The sequence below is a fragment of the Corvus kubaryi genome, unplaced genomic scaffold, assembly GCF_017639235.1.
Source record: "Corvus kubaryi isolate FWS band 111438036 unplaced genomic scaffold, C.kubaryi_AGA036_p1.0 137, whole genome shotgun sequence".
Lineage (NCBI taxonomy): Eukaryota > Metazoa > Chordata > Aves > Passeriformes > Corvidae > Corvus > Corvus kubaryi.
The window spans coordinates 3460458-3485270 of record NW_024580671.1 but is presented as its reverse complement, the minus strand read 5'-3'; the positions used below and the strand labels follow the sequence as shown (position 1 = coordinate 3485270).

At 37.2% G+C, this 24813-nt stretch overlaps 1 protein-coding gene across 1 annotated transcript in view; it reads left to right on the top strand.

Moving 5' to 3' along the window:
• The window catches only part of TMTC2 (transmembrane O-mannosyltransferase targeting cadherins 2), a 237224-nt gene that overhangs the window by 188579 nt on the left and 23832 nt on the right, over positions 1-24813 (top strand). Inside the window, exons 9-10 of the mRNA XM_042017640.1 lie at positions 2825-2906; positions 17887-18001. Coding sequence (XP_041873574.1) covers positions 2825-2906; positions 17887-18001 — 197 coding nt within the window. The remainder of the gene's footprint in view (positions 1-2824; positions 2907-17886; positions 18002-24813) is intronic.

The window sequence follows — 24813 nt, the reverse complement described above, 5'->3', positions numbered from 1 at the left end:
AGGATTTTACATAATCCGACACAAAAAATAACGTGTATTAAATCTGTGCTGAGATATTGACATTTTAGCAGTAGACTGCATTAAAGAGGACGTTTTAGCTGGTGTGATGCAAGGTTCCTCACAATGCCAGTCTGCAAGAAAACACTTTTATTCTTTGTTTTTTAATAATTTTTGACAAACATGGATAAATGAAAATGATGGGCAACATGAGCAAATAGAGCTTTGTTAATAATTTTTGATCAGATAACTTTATGTCTTGGTTGATATAATTAAAGATTTTTCTCCCCTTTATCTGTGAAATGACCACTTGAACCTGTAAATAGCACTGTTCCTTTGATGTTATTTATGCTGGCACCTGTCATCACTGTGTATTGTAGGTCTCCTGACTAGCCTGAACTTGAGTGCACTATGCCATTTGGAAAGTGCCAAAAAGAGTAGAGCAGTCATATATTTTTGGTGATTCCAGTAAATAAAAATTAATCATGTTTGACAAATGTCTGTGGCCTTATAGTTCTGTAGGTAGAAGCTACAATTTTGTGACTGTATGCAATGAGCTGTCCTTTTATGTTCTAGAAACAGACACAGAGTGCAAGCTAAAACTAATTATGTTAGTCTGTTAAAAAAGGCAATTACGCAAAATCTGTATATGTTCATTCTGCCAGTATTAATGGTACATATGCTTAGTGCCTCTCATTTTGAAGAGATACTGAATATAGATAAGCCACTGTAACTTTTGCCAGACCAAAATTGCCAGCCTTGGACTTAAATGTGCAAAACTGAGTGTTTGATTATCACCTTCCCCTGCCAATTGTTTTAATTTATGATGTTTTTCTTCATCACTTTTTGTTCTTAACTATAGTTATATGCTATTAAAAAAAAATTGTGTTTAATATATATATATGTGTGTGTGTGTGTTTTTACTGCACTAGTAGAAGAGGAAAAATCAGTCTGGGCTATGTGTTATATGGTTATTTGTTTGGGGCTTTTTGTTTGTGGGTTTGTTGTTTTGTTGTTTGGGTTTTTTTATAAAGCAGGGATGAGCCACTGCAGTATAAGGTAGTGTACTCTATCATGTAGTTGCACCATTGGGTTGAGGGGAACCTTGTGCCATGTGGATTTGACTTTAAGGAATATGGGTTTACCAAAGGAAGCTTACTAAATAATAAGGCTAAATTCTTACCTGCAATGAACATTCATTTTGTGAAACTGGAATATTGTAAATGTTAAGCCTACTTGTATCTCTGCCAGGATGATCTCTTGAAATATGGCCTCTGTATTGGTTTTGGTGGAACCTGGTCTTCATATAGTTCTTGGTGTGCTGCACAACTTCCTTCACTCTATTTTATTGTCTCTAAGACCCCTGAGGGAAATACTGAGAATCTAAAGCAGCTGTAATCATGAACAGACCTCGTTGTTATTCCTATGTTAACTTGTGGGATAGTGCAGGATGTCTGCCATTTCTGTTTCCAGACCACAAAACTTGAGAAAGCCTATGTGGCTGTATCTGTGAAATAACACTCAAGGCAACTCGAGAGGTGCAGACCACAATGCCTTTCTTCCACAGGGGTTAAGCTTTACTGTTCTTTATCCTGCAGGCTGCCTATTTTATAGCACAAACCACAGCAGCTAATTCATGGGGTAGGGATAAACAAGTCGCAGGTGTCTTACTGAATATGCGATGTTGATTTGTGTTTGAGTGTCAGACAAGGCTGATCCAATATCACAGTTTTCTTAAGAATAATCACCACTAATGGATCTGCTCTGGCACTTCTATACCATAATGCAACTATAGTGGTTGGTGATTCCAGTGATAAGGAAATTTCTGTCTTAGAAAATGTCTATTCTTTTTACCATCATTTCTGTTATGCTTTGGTTTTGTTGGTTTTGGGTGTTTTTGTCCCATGACCATTTTGTCATTCCATTGACCATTGTCTTTAAAAATTTCCATTTCTATTACAGTTGTTTTATGGTTGTCAGAATTGATTTCTGATAAAATCTTACTTCCCACATTAAAATCAGAAATACATATTTTTTTTTACTTTCCACATTAAACCCTAAAATATTTTGTATTTATGTACTTTCATTTGTGGTAACTTTACCTTTGCCTGTGTATATAGTGTTATTTAGGATACGAGGAAAAGAAACGGATCTGCATGAGGGGAAGTTCAGAATGGATATTAGGAAAAGGTTTTTCACTGTGGAGGTAACTGGTCACTGGACCACATTCTGCAGGGAAATGGTTACAGTACCCAGCCTATCAGAGCTCAAGAAGTATCTGGAAAACGCTTAGTCACATGGTTTTAGGTAGTCCTGTGAGGAGCAGGGAGTGTGGGAGTGAATGATCTTTATTGGTCCCTTCCAACATGAGAACTTCTAGGATTCTGTGATTTCATAAAACCACAGCATGCTTTAGTTTCCCCATCCCCCCCACCCACTTTTTTTTTAAGAGCATCACTAAAGCTCTGTCCTAGTTTCCCTTCTGATTTTAGCTTGGGTAAGTGTAATGCTTGTCCAGAAGAGTAGCATGGAGCTAATGTTCACCCAAAAGCCCTGTATAATACTTTTTGCAATGTTTCTACCCCTTCCTTACTTCTTGGATATTGATGATGTTGGATACATTTCTTCCTCAGTCTGGAGATCTGCTCCATAAAGTAGCTGACCACAAAACTTACTATAGCACTTAAACATTCATATTTATTTAGGTTAAAGTCTAGTGATAATAGTAGTTGTTTTTCTCCAGTGCCTGGAATTTGGAGATTTTAGCTGTACATGATTGCTCCAGGGTGACACACTGTTAAAATAATTTCCCCCCTTTTTTTTTTAGGGACGCAAGAGTGAGGCAGAGAAGTACTTCATGAAGGCTATTCAGCTGGATCCTACCAAAGGAAACTGCTACATGCATTATGGTACGTTTCAGATAGATAGGATTTCCACACATATTCCAGGTTTGCTGTTAATCTCTCCAAGTGATTAAAGGTTTGAAAAGTTCTACTGGCAAAATATCTTCTTTAAAAGGAAAGAAACTAATCTACCATATATTACTTCATTTCAATTTTTCAATCACTTTAGAGGGAGAAGGATTTCATATTTTGCATAGCTTTCCTCCTATGAGAGGAATTTCAGTATTGCTGCCTCTCTGGGAAAGAACAAAGGTGACTATTGCCGTATGTCAAAGTTTCATGGCCTGGAATATTAATGTTAACAGTTTTGGCCTGACTTCACTGATTGCTGGTGGGTGGGCAACCAGAAGTTTCACTTTAGTGTGCGTGGGTTCTATATATTGAAGTGTCTTACAGGCCTTATATCTTCCTCCTTCCCAGCACCTTCTTGGCTTGAAACAGCTAAGTATTACAAAAGGTTTTGACAAGTTGGCTGTATCTTTCCTTCTAAGCCATGTACGTGCATAAAGCACACAGTTAATTTGAAGGTATCTTTGTAACTTTGGATTGTTTTTGCTAGATGTGCAAAAAATATTTCCAGATGTGTTTAATCTCAGGGAACCAAAATGATTTATCTTTATGGACTAATTCTTACTGTAATTTAAAGCTGATAATGGACAAATCTTAAAATACAAGCTGTGTTGTGCCAGTTGGAACATATAGAAAGTAATAAGTTTAATCTTAGTTTAGGAAGAAGATAGAGAACCACAAACCACAATATATATATCTTTGGGTATTATTTTAATTTTCTCCTCTGATTCTAACTGATAAAATAAATAAAAATGAGTAGGCAAAAGGGAAAATTAATCTCACATAGTAACAATGGTTTTACTCTGTGATATCTTTGTCTGAATTTCTCACATGTTGTATTTCTGTTTGGTCATATGGAGTATGAAATTCTGTATGTTAGATTCCCAGAATCAATCTTTGGACTTAGAACATGTCACTGCATTTAAATTAATGTAGCCCAGTGTTGCATTATTTTACATTATGAAACATTGCAGTTCATGGCCTTGTCTTCTAGTTATGCCTGTACAGGTAAAGATGATAGGGATATTTGTGCATATAAGCCCCATTATTTCAATTGGATGTAAGTATTGTGTATATCTCAAGACAGTGAGGAAAAGTTAGAGCTGACTGTTTCTTGAAATCCTACTCAAGCCCCTTTCAGCCTTTGCTATTAAAAAATCTGTCCTTAGTTATTTGGAAATCTTTGCATATAGATTCAATGGTTGGTCTCGACAGTCCATCTCAGCAAATGATGTTAATATAGTGTATTTTATTACAGGTCTAGAATTGTCTTCTTTTTCTCTCATTATTCATCAGCTTGCTTGTCCTTTCCTGCAATATCCCCTCTGTCTCATTTTCAAGTACCCTATAAACAAAATGCATGGTTAGTCAAATCATCATTCATGTCTGATATATTGACTTCTTCATTACCAGATTACAATATTAAAGTGGTGTGTTATTTCCTCATTAAGGTTTTTCCTTAAAAACATTGGTGAACTTTTCCTTTATTGTGTCCCAGGTTCAAAAAGTGGTTTCTGTCATTGTGCAGAGGTCATAATTGCAACATAAGTGAGGTTCTACTCAGCAGGTTAGGAGTGAAGGGCAAAATTTAGTCAGCGTTTGGAATAACAGCATAGAAAGAAGGCATACTGAAGGGCAATAGACACAAGAAGGTTCTCTTTAACAGTCACTCGGTCTCTTTCTTGGAGCATTATACCCAGAGAGCTCTTCTGAATGTATGTGAAACCTTTTATTTGTTTAACTCTGATCATCTCACCGATTCAGTGATGTTATTCTATGTTTATATCAAAGTAGCTATGAGAAAGATATGGTCTACTTCTGCTTGGCTCTTGTGTCTGTGTAGTACAGCTGATCTCAAATCCTTCTTGCTTTGGGCACAGGACTTTATAAAATTTGAAATAAATTACCCTTGCTTTTTCTTTATTTCTCTTTTTCCTTTATTTTCTTCCTATCTTTATTTCTCTTCTCCTTTCCACCTATTTCTTGAATTAATGAGGACTGTGTACTGTGTGTTACCAGGGGCATTACAAATAATCCATTGGAATCTCTAGTGAACACTTTAAGCTTTGCCTCTCCATCTCATTAATTTGTTCCAGCACCTTGTCACAGGTACATTCTACATCCTATATGCCAAGAGTTTAATTATAGGGAACTACATCTGTATTTTTCTTGTAAATCTTAGAGATTACTTTTTTTTCTCAGCATGAAGATGTTGGAAGAGAGAATAAAGTAGTTGGCATCAGTCCTAAAAAAAATACCTCACAAAACAGCCAAATGAAAAGAGTGGTCAGTTGGGACATGACAGGGTGTTGATGGAGTAGCAGGAATAAATGGACTGAAGATTTTCTTCCAAGTGCACATGGATTGCATACACTTAAAATTTTGTTTCCAGGTTGTGCAGATGTTCTTTTTGACTTCTAACCTTCTGGACTTTTTTTGAAGCTATGAGAAAAACTGTCAATATACTGTATCTTTTAAGAGGCTTATGTTTGTATTATAATGTGCTTTAATTCAAGCCATAAGCCAAAGATGTTTTTAGGTATAACTTAGTGCAGGAGGCAGCTTATTTAATCACATGAAAATTTGGAGGAAGGGGAACAGTTTCACAGTTGCTCCTTGAAAAGTACCACCACAACATGTTTCTCTGCTCAAGCTGGCATTATAATTAGTTTTCTATAGGTACTTGGCTGCCTTTGGATTTAAGAGGATTTAAGTTTGAAGCAGTGTTTCCCAGACTCATTATGCCTGAAGATGTCTGAAGGGAGAAATAGTGGAAAAGCTGAAGAGATACAAATCCCTGTAGACTGCTGACATGATGCCACTTCATTGGACATAAGGGGAAGTGGCTTTTACTCTAGTGACCAAAGAGGATGGCAGTTCCCTCTCAGAGGGAAATTCAGGCAGCTGCTCACCTGACCATGTTTCTTTTGCCCTTCTTTCCTTTCTACCTCTCACATGCCAGTTTTCTGAACATCTGAACTTGGTGCAAAACCATTGTCTTACAAATACATGAGTGTTGATGAGTGATCTGGTGCAAACTGCTCAAGTATACAGTGTAGTGGTTTGGTCCAAAATACTCATTACTGTTTATCTGCTGTGAGATAAGAATTAGGAGAAATGCAAAACAGGCACCAAACTTGAAAGAATATGAAGAAGTTTATTAACAGACCTAAAAGAAGAAAAAAATTATACCACCTTCAGAACTCTCCTCCTCCCCCCACCTTCCTCCCTTCTCCCACTGACAATGTGAAAAGACAACCCTTAAGATGTTCAGTCTGTTTACCACTTCCATAATAACCTTGTTCAGTCCATTTAGAAAGAGAAGTCTCTTCTTGCTCATGCTATGAAAACATTATCACAACGAGACAGCCGCCCACTTCCAAATATTGTTCAGTCCATTTAGGAAGAGGAGTCTCTGCCTGCGTGTGAGTCCTTTCCCCCGACTTGCAGCTTTTCCCGCAACTGCCTTCGAGGGTCCACTCTTGAAGATTTTTGGGGTACAATTTTAAGGTTGAGCCGTTCAGAAACAAAAACAGAGGCCCTTCTCCTTCCCTGGGAGCAAAGGGTCTTCATCATCTTCATCGTTAGGACTATCTCTGGGAGCATCTCTAGGAACTGAGGTTTTCTCCTTTCCCATTTGGAGCAAAAGTCCTCATCTGGTTCATCTCTACGGACTGAGGTTTTCTCCTTTCCCGTTTGGAGCAAAAGTCCTCATCTGGTTCATCTCTCCCTGTCCAAACTTCTCATGAAATTACAGCTGCGTCAGCATCTGCCTATCTCAGCGCAGGTGCTTTTGCTCACGAGTTGAACACTCCACCCCCCATATCTTCATGAAATTACAACAGGATACTCTGATATATCATAGCTTCACAACAGAATTTCAGCTTTAAGCATCTCCTCTCTCTCTTCCCTCAGGTTTTCAGCTCTTCACAGCAATAAAAGGGTTACTCTCACCTCGGCCTTGCAGCTTTGCAGCTGGAATGTTGAATTTTTCTTATCGCAGTGGAGAGGGGGGGGGAGAGCCGAGCCGCTCCGGCTGCCCACAGCAAGGCAGTGGGGGGGGGGGGTTCCACGGCTGGAACAGGTCCATGGCTCCAGGATGGCCGTGGCCCGGCCCGGCCTGGCCCAGGCAGGGCCTGGCCGGGCCCGCTGGCCCCCACACGGGGCCTGCAGCCACCTGTCCCAGCGCCGGAAACGAGAGAGAGCTTGGAGGGGGAGTTTGCCTATTCTTAAATGTGGATCACAGAGGTGATCACAACTTTAAGTGGCTTAGAGAATTGTCCATATTCAAACTGGCCAGCTGATAGGTTCTATCAGTTCCCAGAGGAAACTGTAAGCACCCCTTAGCAAGGACGTCCCTTCCGGGACTATGCTTGCTAACCTATGACAACTACCAAAAACACCTCACAGATAAAAGAAAATTCTGGTGAATCAGGAAGAAGAGAAAGCAAGAGAGGAAAGAGGGCAGAAGCACCTTTTTTTTTTTTTTTGCACTATATATATGTTTTTGAACTAAAACACTGGAGGAAATTATTTTGGATACTGAGTTTGAATGCTTCTGCAAAGTTTGATGCTTTTAACTGGATATTTTTAATACACATTTTTTAAATACTGCCTAAAATGAACACTTTTGACTAAAAGAGGTCAAACTTAACATTTATTTATTTTTGAATTTCCATTTTGTTTCTCTGGGAAAGTTTTCTTCAAACTGACTTTCCCACTACTCAATATATCTACTCAAGATATTGGCAGTCAATGCATCCCACTCTACTTAGATCATTTAGCTCAAGTAGGCCATTTTGAATCCTGCAAGATCTTGGTAATGTCTGTCATCAACAGATTGATGACATAATTACATAATTGAAGTGGTCTCCGTTGACCATTGATTCTTTCTGAGCTGCTTGCCTCAATGAAATGAATGGGATGAATCTAAGTGTCAGTCTTAGAAACCACAAAGAGGTATCTATGAACTAAACAAGTTAAAAGGAACTGTCTTCTAAATATTTTAAGAATGTAGTGACATCTAAAGAGTCAGTACATCAAATTTGTTACCAAACGTGCCCAACATAGGAACATTCAGTCAGGTCAGACAAGTGCCCTTATGGCTCAGGAGCTATGTAGGTTTGGATATACTATTGACCATTCACAAAAGATGTAAAGCTCTCTATTTCTGTCTGCACTGAGCCTGTCTCAGGAGAAGCTGAAGAAAGATTATGAATAAAATTTGTCAGTGCACAGAGATGAGGTGAATTTCAAACAGTGGCATACTCGTGTACTCATCTTTTTGGGAAAAAAAATTATTCTGTAAGTAGCATGCAGTGTAATTGAGGAGTTAGAAATTGTTGAAAGCTTTCTGTACTAGCTTTCCTTAAAAAAAACCCCACCATAAATCTATAGTGATATTTGTTGTGTAAAGATTTTACCTCCAGAAAAGTCTTATTTTATTTATAGTTTGCTGTTTAAAAAAAAAAAAATAATAAAAACCAACCAAGCAAACAGCAACAACAAAAAAAACCCCAACACAACAAAAACTGTAAAAACCACACACAAAAAAACCCAAACAAACCTCCAAAAAACCACTAAAGCAGACTTCATTTTACTTGTTTGCTAAAAATAGGTTTTGCCACTATGCCTCTTAAAGTGCATGCAGTGGCCTCTCTCCAACATGATGAAAATGGAGTGGGGAATAAAAAAGAGGGGAAAAAGGAGTGAGGTTTCCAGTGTAGAGGTCCCTTCTCCCTTATATTTGTAATGGCTTAATTGGAATATAAAAGTCTAGAATACAACAGGATGTTCAAATTAACTCTGTTTTATTAATAGGTGTTGAGACCTCCTTTTAAAATAGTTTCCTTTGAATAATGTATATTTTCTAATAACTCTAAAATGTTTAAAGATTCCTTTTTCATTATAAAAATGGATTATTCTCATTATATTAATTATGCATTCACTTAATTTGGCAGTTCACATTGATCATCTGCCTTTTTAAGTGCATTCCCAGTTAGAGATGTAAAACAAAAAGAAACTTTCAGATTACATAAAACTGAAATGTATTAGCTATATCTTCATTGAACAAAGAACAGATTAACATGTTCCCAAACATACTTTTGTTTTTACATTGTCTTTCACTTTTGAATTTGTGGTAATTTAGGAGTTATTTTTACAGATTTTCTTACATTATCTGTTTCTTTTTAAGCAAATTTAATTTGTTTACTGCTGTTTTTATTGTTTTTCAATTTCATCCTAGTCTATCTAATCACTGTTTCTGCAAATGGCTCTTAGCCCTTTTCGATGCCTAAATTTTTACCTAAGTTTATGAGCACTTTTTTTGTGTCTTACTTCCAAAGATGACTCATATGTCACAGCCTGAAAATGGGTTGGAATTGCTACGGTTTAAGGATCAAAGTATATTTCATTGAAATATGATAGCAGTGAATTTTCTAGCACCATTTTTTTTGGTCTTCAAGTCTTAGGCTTACATGTGTTAGTGAGTGTGAGAATTTTTATCTATTTACAGGTGTGAATTCATTTTTTTCTTAGATGTTTCTGCTTAGACTGAGGTTCAGTATGGTGAAGTGCCACATCCTGAACTTCAGTCACAACAACCTCATGAAATGCTACAGGCTGGGGGCAGAGTGGCTGGAAAGCTGCGCAGAGGAAAAGCACCTGGGGGTGCTGGTTGTCAGCAGCTGAACATGAGCCAGCATGTGCCCGGGTGACCAAGAAGGCCAGTGGCATCCTGGCCAGTATCAGCAATAGTGTGGCCAGCAGGACCAGGGCAGTGGCTTTTCCCCTATGCTGGGCACTGGTGAAGCTGCACCTCAAATCCTGTGTCTGGTTCTGGGCCCTTCACTACAAGAAAGATGCTGAGGTGCTGGAGAATGCCCAGAGAAAGACAGTGGAACTGGGGAAGGGTCTGGAACACAAGTCCTACGAGGAGTGGCTGAGGGAGCTGGGGTTGTTCAGCCTGGAGAAAAGGAGGCTCGGGAGAGACCTCTCTCCAACTACCTGAAAAGAGGCTGTAGCCAGCTGGGGGTCAGCCTCTTCTCCCAGGCAACCAGCGACAGGACAAAAGGAAGTGGCCTCAAGCTGAGCCTGGGAGGTTCAGGTTGGACATCAGGAAGAATTTCCTCACTGAAAGGGGTGGTTAAGCATTGGAACAGGCTGCTCAGAGAGGCTGTGGAGTCACCATCCCTGGAGATGTTCAAGAACAGACTAATCATGGCACTCAGTACTATGGTTTAATGAGTATGGTGGTGGTCAGTCAAAGATTGGACTTAATGATCATGAAGGTCTTTTCCAATCTAAATTATTCTGTGTGCTATATTTATAATACTTTCATGTAGTCTCATTGTTCTCAGTGCTAGAGCTTTGTGGTTTTTCTCTTCATTGACTGAAGAACAGCCTAGGAAAGATGTATTTTTTTCCCCACATATTTAAGGAAAAGCTCCTATGAAGAAAACAGTGCACTAATGAAAAACAGAGTATCGATGTTGTATTTATAAGAGAAACATCAACCATGACCTGCTCATGAAATCTTATTAATTTCTGTAGCAGAGTTTTATGTTGATGGTAGAAAAGTCACCCTAGTTCATAGGTAGGTCAGTGTTCACTTTTGTCAATGAAATGAATAAAACTTCACAAGCCATAATTCCAGTGAATGAATTATCCCATTTCTGGCTGATAGGCTAGCTAAATGCAGTATATACCAAATGATAAATAAAAGTGCATGGATCTGCTACATTGGGAAGCCCAGATACTCCATGGTGATTTTGCATTGAGAAATTAAATCCCTTGATGAGGTGAGGTCAAAGTGAACCAGATATAGCATGTCCATCACTAAGTCCAGTATGTACTCATGAACCTTTCTGCCAATGAAACAAGTTTATGATACTCAAATAATACATGTTCACAGAACATATGTGCTCTTTGAAGAAAGGTTCTCTCTGTCTTGAACATACAGTGCCATTAAATCAGGGTCCTGACTTTGGTCTATGGCTTATACCTGCTCCTACAATATCAATGAACATAATTCCAAGAAGCCAGGATTTCTAGACTTGAAACAGGAAGATGTAACTGCCTTGCAGAAAGACTTCATTAAGCTTCTGACCTTTCTGCTCCCCAAACTCTCTCTAATAACTTTAAGAAAATCTTCAGCTACTACTAACCAACAGTATATCTTACTTCCAAACTGAAGACAAAAATTGTACCAGATGCTGAGCTATTCAGAACAATCTACCAATTTTAAGTCCTTTTTGTGACTCTCTAGGTTACTTTTATCACACAACATTAAAAGAAGATTATTACAGACCACTATAATAACTATTTTTTCCAAACTCCATTTAGAACCAATCACTAAAGTGGAATGCAGTGGAGTATTTCCAAACAAGCTAGGTCACTGACCTGAAATGCTGTGGAGTTTCCATGCTTCTGGCTCTTCCCTTGGGTTTAGCCTTAAATCTAATCATTCTGACATCTCAAATACGTAGTGGACTCTGCTTCCTCAGCACAATATACTGGACTGCTCAAGAGATGTGATATACATATTGCTGATCAGAGACAGGGTTAGAAATGTGCCTTTGTGCTTCTTCCATATTGTCAAAATGTAGTGTTTCTAGGGACTGAAAAATGTACATGAACAATGCTGGAGGCTTTGTGGCACGAACAATGCTGGAGGCTTCTTTGCTAATGGTCATATGTTTTGACCTATGAGTACTATCTCATGAGGATTTTTGTAGAGATAGCATGAAGCTGCTACAAAAGTGCAACTGGATAGTTCTTTTTCATCCAAATTTCACGTTTCCAAACCTTATACATCACCAGGTGTCTGGGAGATGATATAGAGTCCAGAATCTTCCTCAATATTTGTAAATCATGAGGTCCTCTGTAGTATATATTTTCATCATTAATCTTTTGGTTTGGTGAGAGCTTTCAGTGATCCAGATGTAGTCACAAGTTTAGTCATCAAGTCCCAAAGGTTTGCTAGTTAATTTTTTCTCTTATCTGTGATCATGCTCTGGATGACATCCAGTGGTATATTTAGCACAACTGCAACAGGTAAGTGTTTCAGACAAAGAAAAAGGCTAATAAAAGTCTTTTTCAAGCCAGCCCATATATTGACCATTCAGCACCCACTGGCTTACTTAGTATTTCTGTGTATGTCATTTGCATGGAATAATTGCCTTTGTTTCTCCTATCAAATCCTCCACATTCAGCAAAAAATTGTCTACACAGGCCGGGAAAAGCAGGATATTTAAGCAAACATTCCCTTGCTCTGGGAACTACTCCTTCACAGCCAGGGAATCTGTTTTGAAACTCCTAAAGGAAACAGTTACATTAGGTCATGTCTGTTGACTTTGCATCTTGCAACATTGATTCATCACCTGAAATACTTTGGAAATCAACTTGCAGACAAGGTCTCTCCTCATTTCTTCCACCGAATGCAGTTTAAATTTTCCATTTAGCAATCTCTGGTTGCATCAGCTCTTGAGCTCTGCATTGCCACAGCAGAGCTGAAGGTGATAGTAACTTCAGTGATGGCTCTGCTCATGCCACTGACAATGTAATTTTGCTCTCAAGACATCATCTGCATCAAAGACAAGATACAATGCATTGAGTCAGCCAGAATCTGCTCCCTCTTCTGATTTCTGTTGAAGCTTGAAATGCTTTGAAAGCACCAGCATGTATTCAGCTTCAAATCCTCAATGTTGAATGAGCTGAAAGAACTTCTAGTGAAGTTTATTACAAACAGACTTTACAGTTGAGTCTTGATAGAGCCACTTTTGGTGTTGTGGAAGTAAAAAACTCTTTTGAAGAAGAAAAGAAGCAGAAGACTTGGTGAGAAATGTATATTAAATGAATCAAATTCCTACTAGGATGGCACTGGAAGTTTTTTTCATTATTATTCAGAAGGTAGTTTACTCAGTTTTGCTTGGATTTCTAAAGATATCACCACACAAGTCTGTCATTGCAACCTGAGTAAATGCAGAACCAGCAGTATTCTGAGAACATTTAAGATGGTTCTTTTCAAAAGCAACACCAGCAAGATGAGCTATTTCAGAAATCTACTCTGTTCTGGGACAAAGTACCTTTGTATGGTTGCCAGTGAGTAAAAGAGGGAACATTTCAACTGAAAGATTGGTGCAAATTGCACTTTTATCTAGTAAATTAAGCAAATTGCAGTTTTATCTAGTAAAATAAAAGCTCACAGTGCCTGCAAGGAATAGTTAAACCCATTCTAGAGGAACACACTAATGCCTTTGTGCTCTGAACATAAAAGATTTTTACACACAGACATATCCCAACCAATTAATACCTTTCTTGTTACAAGAAGGCAGCAGAACTACCAGTTCAGATGTATAGCTTTTAAATTGCTGGTGGTGCATGTCTTAACAAATGCTTTGCAAATGTTCATGATCATTTTAGAGAGACAATTATACAGGATAGAGGGCTGTATGCTTTCATTTCTGTGGATAAATATCTTTTTTAAATTGAAAAAAGATTAAAATAAACTGTTCTTTTCAATTGCTAGGAACTGGAATTTTTTTGTTCTTGCTTAAATTACATACATGCTTATATCTTATTTTTCAGTAGATTGCATATATTGCCCCAAAACTTTTTGGTCAAATATAGACTCAGAACCACTGTTGATGGTTTGATATGAAAATAAGTTTGAACAAGGCTGCAGGTACAGAATTCAGCAGCTTTAATTCTATTTATGATTCTTAGATCGTTTAGGGAAAAGTGGCTAAGAGGATTGTGAAGTGTTGAATCAGTTTTCTGCTATCAAAGGCCTTTAAAAACCCTTTACTACACATTTACACTCACCCCTGTGCTGTCTATCAAGAAAGCTGGAAAATTATATTAAAAAAAGTACATTCCAGGCAAAGAACAGTATTTTTGAAAGTCACATCTGAACCTGGACTATGGATTTCCCACTTCCAGTTCAGAAGAAGAGTAATGAAAAATATGCTTTCCTTTAGGTAGGAAAATGTGGAATTTGGAGCTTCAGGAAGGCTGCTTTCTCAAAAGCTATTGTGATTCCAAAAAACAGTCAGGCTACCATAATTTATATTGTTGGCAAGAGTTGGAATCGTGACACCTGCAATAAGTAAGCTCTCTGTGATGTTGGGCAGTATCTCATAAATCATGAGGTTTGCCAGCTGCTTGTCAGAGAAGAAAATCCTACATATAAATTTAGACCCACACAAGTGGTTCCTGGATCCAGGGGCTTGTGGATCATACCTTCTGATCCACCTTCAACACCTTGCCAATATTATACCCTGCTTGTGCTCTTCTCTTGGGAAAACCTCTTTATGGCTTTGACAGGAAAGGTTCAGAAGTCTGTTTTTTAATGAAGAAAGTGCAGCAGTAAACTGCTAATCTAGTTCATTCTTGTATGAATTTGGTATATCAGATTAAAAGGAATGGCAGCTAATGTTTTTCAAAATGGTATTTTTCTACTTAGGTGCTTTAAATTAAATAGAGATGTGTGAATAAAACTAGTCTGCCTTTCAGGAGAACTTGGCAAATCAGTTTTCAACTGAAAGTTTCCACCTTGTACTGGGTCTGGCTGGGATAGTGTTAACTTTATAGCAGCCTGGATGATGCCTTGTTTTGAATTTGTGACTAAACCAGCCTTGATAACACAGCAATGTTTTGGCTGTTGCTGAATAGTGTTTGAGCAGTGTCACGGCTTTGTCTTTTTGAGAGGGGACACAGCTTGGACAGCTGACCTGAGCTGGCCAAAGGGATAGATATAACAGTCCATATAACATCATGTTCAGCAATAAAATCTGGGGCAGAGAAAGACGAAGGTTTTTGGCTTCTGAGGTGGCTCTTTGTTTGGAGACTGGCTGGGCATCCGTCTACCTGTGAGAAGTGATGAGAAATTTCCTTCACTTTGCTGTTTGCTCTTTTAGTGGGGGGGGGGAGGGCTTCTTCCCCATATTAAACTGTCTTTATCTTGATGCAGAGATTTTCTTGGTTTTGCTCTTCTTTTTTCTCCCCTCACCCTCTGTGAGTGCTTGGATACTGGCACATGACTTGGATACCCACCACACACCTGTACACTCCGATATTGACTTTTTCACTAGATTGAGAAAGTTGCAGTGAATTTTATTTGTAGCCCAAGCAATTAAGGAAATCTTTGATCAGCAGCCCTCCACTGGATGCTCTCTAATAGCTTTATAAATTTCTTATGTTGTGGTGCCCAGAACTGTACACAATAGTCAAGGCAAGACCAAACCACTGCAGAGTGGGAAAATCACCTCCCTCAACTGGCTCTCAGTGCCAGGGCACTGCTGGCTCATGTTCAACTTGCCATCTACCAGGACCCCCAGGTCCCTTTCCATGGTGCTGTTTACCAGCATCTCATTCCCCAGTCTCTCCATACATCCAGGCTTGCCCCATTGCAGGTGCATAATCCAGCACTTGCCCTCAGGGGAGTCCACAACTTCTCCCAGTTTAGTATCACTGCAAACTTACTTAGTATGCCTTTAAGTCCTGCATCCAAGTCATTTATGAAGAGAACTGGCCCTGAAATGGAGCTCTATAAGGGCTGTATAGAGGTATATAGAGGATAATACAGTTGGTTTCATATATATATCATCTGCTACTTACCCACTCAGCATGAGTTATTGCGACTGTTAATACCACCTCCAGTAGGGGAGAGACTTGTGTATGGTAATGCACAGTCCTAGAATTTGCTTTTCTGAAGAACTGAAACTTTTACTTATATGTTCCTTCTTCCCCCTGGCTGAATGTATTAATAGCACATCTACTTACTAGTGTTTCACTCTGCTAATCCAGGACTTTCATTAGCAAAAGTACCTTAATGTTAACAATTTATGGCTGGTTTGTTTTAACATGAACCTAAAGATTAGGGATACTGTTTCGCTTCATTCATTGGAAGAGAATTGGAATACTAGTTGGTCAAGCTTATTTCAAAGATTGCTCTTTAAAGAAAATAGGAATTCAGCCCAAATCAACAGATATGAACTATTTTATTTGGATTTCCTTGGAGAATTTTCAGATTCAAATCTGAGTTTGTCCTGCTGCATATAAGGCATACCCTGATATTGTATCCAAAAGAAAAAAAAAGAGATTTAAAAAAAAAATAAAGGTAAACTTTTAGGTTTTGTCAGATTTTTTTCCCTTTAGAAGAAACTTCCATTAAGAGACTTGCATTAACAGTTCAACCACTGATTTATAATTCTGAAGACAAATTAATTTCTTGTGGTCCAAACTTTTCTCAAACCATATTCTCTTCCTATGTTTTTTCTCTCTTTTTATTTATTTCTTTACTTATTTTCCTGTGTGGGAAGGTTTTTTTTATAATCATCTACTTCTGGGTGCAATAAGCACAAAGCATTGTACTGCGTCAAAGTGTGGCTCATATTAGAGTGTGGATGTAACTAAAGCAAGCAAACCTTATGCTGTGAATGCAGGAAGGCACCAGAATGTTTTTACAAGTTTTGCAGATCTCAATAATTAAGATATTGGAGACTGAGTAAGTAATCTGCCAACTCTCCCAAGCCGAAATGTATCTACAGAGAAAACAAAAAGCTAAGAAAGCTGCCTTTCATCACTTTTTGTACTGAAATTATTCCTTCTGCAAATGTCTTTGTTGTACCAAAGCATCACTGGGTTCACAATGCTTGTACAGACCTTGCTAGCTCTCGTTAAGGGGATTTTTTGCATAAGCACATAGCAAGTATGTGAGCAATGGGAATGCATGAGGAAAGGAGGAAAGAAAAAAGAGAAAATCCCTCACCATGAGAGGAAGTCATTTGCTCATGGTATATTGTTCCTCATGAGGCTTGTGGTTAGGGGCGGCATGGCGGAGTTTTGGTTCAGAGATCCTATTTTGCAAGGTAAGATAAAAAGGGAGGGATGGGATTCTGGAATGTATAATCACTATGCTTTAGGATAGCTTTTCCAAATGTAAAGTTATGTAGGCAAAGAGACTATGATGTAGTTCATAAAAGATGAATTCCTTTAAAAAGTCGTTGCAAAAAATGACACATTTTACAAATTAGGTGTGAAAAGCATTGAAAGAAGCAAAAATAAGCTTGTTTGAGTATCTTCCAAATTCTTTTTTTCACCTCCTTCAAAGGAAAACTCATTTTGATGGAGTTGTACTGTATGTTACATCTTCTGTTTTGGAACTACTGTACTTCAGTTAAAGCTTGGTTAATGCTAAATTATTGATTGTTTTCAGTTTATATTTGGTTTAATGGTTATTATAATTTCATTTGTGAAAACTGAGTCACTTGATTTTAGCCATCTTATATTTTTGTTTAACGTGAGAGGTAAGTATCATATAGGAAACTTGTAAAAAGCTACCTGTTGTGATTCTTTTAGTGTTACTGAAATACATGATAAAATACCAGCCCACTAATGTATACATATATGTATAATGGTTTTAAAGCAAATACAGCTTAGAATTCTGAGGCTGAAAAAGTATGTTATCATGTATGTATACAAAAACTTATCATTTTATATTATTTTGGGATACACTTTTAAAACGGGAATGTGTTTAATTTGTAGATACTATTTTATTTCAATTTGTTTTGAGGAGGTAAATATCATTGTATAGGCAGAAAGGCAAATTCTCAAATGGCAGGCTTCTTGGGGTTTGGGAGTATTGTTTCTTGATGGCTGAGTTTTTCTCATTTTTCTGAAATATATTCCACAAATATTGTTATTACTTGTCATATTTATTGCAGTTTTTCTGCATTGACTATGTTTTAAAGATATTGAAATACAGAGCAGATCAACAAATAACTAAACATTGAACCTGAGATGTTGGTTTGTTGCTTTTTTTTTTTTTTTGGGTAATTCCTTTTCCTGACTACACTGTCCGAAATACATTGCATCAGTATTTTCTGTGGGCTCATGTTCATGCACTCTGTTGCAGGTCAGTTCCTCCTAGAAGAATCCCGCCTGATAGAAGCAGCTGAAATGGCAAAGAAAGCAGCTGAACTTGATAATACGGAATTCGATGTTGTTTTCAATGCAGCCCATATGCTCAGGTTAGTGCTTTTACATATGCCTCACTTGGTTTTTTTTTTTGGAGGAAAAAAGTCTTTATAGCCTTTGCTTATGCAGGATTCTTTTTAAAGCCCAGCACCTCTTTTGAATAATTCAATATTTTTGCTAATAAGATACAAAGAAGTGGAATGAAATTGCTGCAGCATTTAGCACTTTGCATTTCTTAAATTCTATTTATTATATCATAATTTCCTACCTTCAAAACTTCTATTGTTCACAAGCAGGTAATTATTTTGCTTGCACATGAGAACAAGTCTTTCTTTTGGGAAGAACCTTCTGCAGGATTTCCTTTCACCTGATTTTTAAAATTTTAGTGTGCATAGCAACTGAAAAGAGGAGACCATATTTCTCATCTGGATGTAAATATAGAATATTGAAGATTTCTGGTAGTATCAGTAGGGAACACTGTGATAATTAGAAATCTAAATATTCCCGGGCTGATAATGACTTTGAGACTCATAGAACCAATTAGTGATATTCTCAGAATCTGATCTAAAATGTAGTCTTACATTTAATTCTTTCTATCTGAATACAATAAAACTTTCAACTTCCATTTTAGCTTTTAAAGCTGTCAGACCTGGTTATTCAGTAACATTAAGCTTCTGTCTGTGAGTTTAGCATTATCATTAAACTCACATTACTGTAATAGGTATCCTCCATGCTTATTTCTAGGATAACTATCTAATAATTGTCTATTGTCTGCTTAACAGCTCTAAGGATACTTGATTTCATTTAGATGGTATCTAAGAATAGAAAAGGCATGAAAAAGGAAATAAAAAAAAATAAACTTCATTAGCACAAAACAGTTCTTGAGATAATTTCTCTGATGAAGATATCTTACTAGGCTGCTTTATACTTCTAGCATATTAAATAAGAAATGAAAGAAAAAGAAAATAGTATAAAAGAGAAGGTAGAATGAGCTTCAGGCAAGTGACCTGCGTTTCAGAATTATCGTTTCTGTGCCATGATTTTGAAATAAGCCCCAAAACACCTTTTTAAAAATAACGCTTACTGATTGTAGATTAGAAAGGAAACCAAGACAAATGGCTCATTGGTAAGCAATAGTTCAACTTGACAGAGGCATATAGGCTATTTTAAAGATCCTTCCCTTCCTCATGATTATTTTGTGAATGATATCTCTCAAGATAGAATTCAGTAATTTGAAACATTTAGATTAATGTTACAAATTCACAGACAAGCATAGCAAGTTAGGCATGACAGCTGAATTTAGAAAGGTATAGAGGGGTCAGATTCCTGATTTTAGTGAATGTGTTGTAGAAGGTAGTTTAGTGGTAGGATTGTGTGTATTTTAAAATGTGGTGGTGTAGATCAACAGTATTTTGAAAATAGGTTTAATAAATCTCCTGCTTTCTCTGTGAGCACTGAGTGTAGCATTCTAGGTCTTTGAGGCACATGTATTTACATCTGGATATGAGTATTTTTTCACTTTTAAAGAAACAGCTATGCTGCTGTGCTCTACATCAGCCTTGGTTACCCTACTTGATCTGGTTGGGAGTGTACTGTTTTTGGGAGGCCTTGACAAGCAATGAGCTCAGTGATTCTAAGCTGCATTCTCGATTTCTACTGTAAGTGAAAAGCCAAAACCTTCAAAAACAAAGAAAATGCACCAAACTGAAACACTTAAAAAAAAAAAATAGGGGCCTGCTTTAGTTTAGCTAGAATCCCTTGTGCTCTTTTGGGATACCCAGTTGATCTAATTTTTTTACCTAATACTTGTCTCTCTTTGTGGAAGATCATAATGTCTTCCTAATATTTTCTGAGGGTCTAAAATGATCTGAAGGATTTAGCAAGAGTCAGGGTGGCAAAGCTGAATTCAGTGCTGACAAGTATTTGCTTAAAACCCCATGTGTTAGCATCTGAATGATTTTTGCTAAAAGGTTATGATTTTGTTGTCTGTCCTTGTTCATTTCTTTACTTAGCAATTGATTCAAATATATTGCTTCCATAATACTTGTTGGGCAAGGGCAATGCATATTCATTCATTGTAACAGAGCAGCTGCAAATCCAGCATGAGTCTGGCTCTTCAGAAGCAGATGATTTTTAGGATCTTTAGAACAATGGAGAGCTGAGGTGATTCCAAGAGGAAAACAGTTACCAAGACACAAAGGAGGATGGAAAGAAGGGAGTACTCCAACTGGCACAGAGTGACACAGCTAGAAACTGAATGCTAAAGGCAGTCATAAATGAAAGGCTGACATAGTTTCAAGTAGGTGACCAACTGCTCTTTCGGTACCCTAGAGAGCTGTAAAAACTGACTGGTAAGTGAGTAAGAATTTTGAATGAACTGCACAGCTGTGAGATAGAAAATGCATTATAGAAGTTCACAGAGCATGAAAATGAAATTGCTCTTGTGAGGGACACAGGATAAATTTTAAAGATGTGTTGTGGAATAAGAGACAGAAATTGATATTAATGTGGATGATGCAAGATTTCCAAAATGGCTGCAAGATAATAACAGCAGCTTAGATTTTTGTATAGATTCTGATGTTTTCTTTTTCAGACTAAGTATTTTACACAGTGATGTGTTTTTGAATTAGGAAAAATTCATCTTTCTCTCCTCTCTTACTACTGTTTCCACCATTAGCGTAAGGAGTGTCACAAGACTCAGAAATATGAAGACATTTCTTGGTTTACAGCTGTTTTGGATAGAAAATAAACACACCATTCTCTTGAAATGCAATTTATTTTTCTAGCCTAGTGCTAAAATATTTCCTTTTTTTTTAATCCCCTTACTTGCTGAGAAAAAAATTAAAATGCAACCTAAATAAAAATTAACAACTTCTGAAAATTTTGAACTGGAGTGCTGCAAGTTAATTTTCTTTTTCTTAAACTTGAAACAGATTTGTCAACTGGGTCCAAATGCAGTAGCTGTATTTGTAGATAGCCTGTTCTCAGTTTGGCAGTCACAAGAACTTCTGCTCCTCCATTCAGATATTCCCACATTGCTTATTTCCTCTCTCTGACTGAATCTGAAGTCAAAAAATTAATGACTTAGTTCTGTTTGCATTATTGAGAGACCTCCCCTTTCCTAATTACATTGCAGTTATTAATTTTTTTTCCTAAATGACTTCTGTAGCATCCTGTTAGTGCAATGCAAGATGATTCAAGTCATCTGTAAGAGGGGTGGGACGTGGGATGAATGCAATTAATTTATTTGCACCAGTCTGGTAACTTTTAACTTGCATAGTACTTGCCTGTAAAATTCATTTTCTCAACAAATTTGTTTTCCAGACAGCTTTCTTCAAGGGTCATGCAGCTGTTTGGGTGGTTCTTAAAATGGTATCTGGTCATGTGTTTTACGTTTGTAGTATTTGCAGTGCTCTTGCTTATAGGAGTTTGAAGTCTCTCAGCAAAGCAGTGACGCGTGTGTGCAGTGTGGCACGGTGGCTGTAGTGACTGAACCATGTGTTAACAAGGGCTAAGGTTCACTTTGCCCTTGTAGACCAGGTGAGCTGCCATGAGCAAGGTTTCCCGTGGGCTAGGGAATGATTATTTTTAGAATGAGGGATGGCACTGTGGTGGCATCGCCATAATAATTTGAAACAGGAAAAGAACTTCACCTTGTCTCCACATGAAAATAAATTTGGGAAAAAGATTTATTTGCTTGAAAGCACATTTTGTAGGAATAATTAATTTTTCCTTGCTTTTGTAAGAGGGTTGTTCTGGGAAAATCTCATATGACATGAAATTACAGCATATTTATTGGCTGTTTGAAAACGGAAGTCTAAATTAGAGCAGTACTACATGACATGGTCTTCATTTTTCAGTGATTTTCTGTAAGAGTATTTTGGCTTTCCAGAATACACTGACCAAACATGGAGTGTAGTTGCTGATACAGTATCATAGGCACCACTTAACCCTGTGTTATTGTCTGAACAGATTATATTATTCTTTAATTATTATCTATGTGCTTAAATATGTATGTATGTATGGCAAAGCATATAGTCTATATAATTTTTTAAAACAGAAAAATGTAGATGAAGGGTTCATTGCAACAGAGCAGCTAATTATAAAACCTGATTATAATTCTGTTGTTACACAAAAAGGTCCATTAATAATGCCAAGTATCAACATTCAGCATTTTAACACAGGAATCACTGAAGAAAACTTTTTTGTAGGTGTGCTGACATCCATGATTTTACTGTAAAAATCAACAGTCTGAAGCCTTGTACCAAGCAGCAGGCAGATTAAAGCTAACCCTTTCCCACTCACATGTATCTAAACCAGTCAGCATTGGTGATGTTTTTCTCTTAAAACAGTATTTTTTCCAGTAGCAATGCAAAAATTCAAAATGAATGTAAACTGATTATAGCTGGGTGTCAGGAGAATCTAAGAGTGCTGTGTTGTCAAGCACATTTATTAGGTGTCACAGTCAGCTGGAACTAAATATGGGGAATTGGTTGGTCTGGAAGCTCAGGTTAAGAGATATGAGAGAATAAAAAGTGGAAACATTTTTTCCCTTAAAATGAGATTGGGTGCTAGTTTTTAGTGGGGAAAATCAGATGTGTTTTCAAGGTCAGTCCTCACGAAAAGATTTAGGATAGAGGTTAAAATATAGCTCATAACTATGAAAAAGACTCTCTTCTGAACCTCTCTTTGCTCCCTTTCCTTCCTCTCTGTTTTATTATCAACATTTTTTCTAATATTTTACTCTAATGTGATTTATGTTACTTTTAATAGTGTCATTCCATTATTTGACGTTGATCCAGAGCTCTTTACTGCTCAGTGGCATAGGGTTACTGCAATTTCCTACCTCTGTGCCTTTAATTTTTCTCAAGGGAAAGCTGTTTCAGGGCTTAACGTAATTAATTTCTAGCTTAGATTTGCAGTGAAAATGGGAACCAGAATTCTACAGCATCTTAACTAAAGGAACTGTTGGTGAATGCCTCAAAAATTGAAGTGGCATTTTCCTGATCAGGTTACTGTGTTGTGCATTCATTTCTATAAACTGTTTTTAATGGAGAACTATATATTCAAACTGATTTCAGCTTAGCAATAAATGATCCATGTTTCAAGATGTACACGTGGCAGGAAAGAGATCCATGTATTTCCACTGGCCTAAAAGGAGGACAGGATTTTAATGTGTTCCACACTCACATGCCAGCAACTCTTCTTGGAGGTGAAGTGTACCATTTGTATTTGCCTCCTGGGTGAGACACCTTGTTTATTGTATGCTATTTCACCACTTTCAGAAGTGAGTTGTGTCCTGACAGTTTTGTGCAAACAGGAAAAAAAAACCAACTCTGTAACATGTTTCATTTTATAGTACCTTGCTGTAAATACTGAAATTCCTAAGTATGAGATTACTTTTTTTTGCAATCATTTCAAGTGCTGCTGATGCCCAGCAGGAGTGATTCAGAAGCAGGTTGAATGAATATTTTTAGACATTCAATCATTTCTAACCACTGCAACCACTGAGTCAATGATACATGTGCAAAGTAATTTAAAACAGTTAACAGGTATAAACCAGGTTCTATTTAGCAAATTGTTAGTCATGAAGTGGTTTCAGCTTGCACAGGAATTATGTGAGAAACTTCAAAGGGATTATCTTTTCTCCCTTTCTCCCCCCAAGACCAATAGCTGTCAAAATGTGGTGATTGGGATTAATTGCCTATCGTGTATTATGTGGCTAATGTTTAAAATCTGGGTGGATAGAAACAAAATTAGAACACAATTTGATAACAGAGCATGTAAAGGCTCATGTAATGAACAAGGTAAAATCTCCAGATACAAGGGCTCAGTTGATTGATACTTTTTGAACTAGTAACTGTTCACAAAAGCAGGAAAAAAAGGAAAAAAGAAATCAAACAGCCAACCCTACGCAGTCTTATCCTTGTTTTCTAATGTTTCAATTTTGTGTCACAGGAATGCATCTGTAATCACATAACAAACACAAATATGCTGAAGATCTCTTGTCCTAACTGTCCTATGAAAGGATTTAACTCTTCATAGGAAAATAGCAAATAACTTTAGCAGAAGATAGGTAGCCCACCTGACAGTCCTACTTGGCTATTCTTACAGATTTACCACCTTTCTCTTGACATGTATGTGATCAACTGATATTCACTGGACCAGTAGCCAAAATGAACAGTTAGGGGAAATTAAGAAGGTGGACACAAAAGGAGAAGAGACGAATTTGAGAGAGGAGATAAAAAGGGCCTGTTGAGACAAAAACATGTTTTGATTTCTTTGGCAACATACTGTATTTTTGTTTGAAGACATTAAACTAGAAACTCAGGAGAAGAAATAAAAACTCAACTACTAGGACCATGTAGATGCTGACAATAGTAGTAAGGAGAAGAAAAAGTGTTAAGATGATGTTGCTTCAGGTACCCAGAAACTCATCTTACTCTCTTGGGATATGAGATCTATGTTTAAATCCCTTCTCAGAATGATGTGAGTGAATGTTGAAATCAGAACTCCTTTCTGAATGAATTCCCTCAATCACAGAAACCTAGTTTTCAGAAATCTTTATGTTCCCTACTTTTTTTCCTTTTTTTTTTACTGGAATTATAGTGGTTTTAGGAAGGCACAGAGTGAGAAACTACGTTATTGTATTGTACATATTGTACAGTTTCAGAATTTAAAGTATGTCTGATTACAAAAAATGAGCCATGTTTTCTTCTGTGTTCAGCCTTCGGTGTTTCTTTCCATTATGTACTAATATCATTTCAGAACTAAAAAGAAAATGGAGTTGTATTAATGGACATTCTGAACTATAAGAAAACTTCTAGGTTTACATATTTTGTGCATTTGTTAGGGTAATATCTTT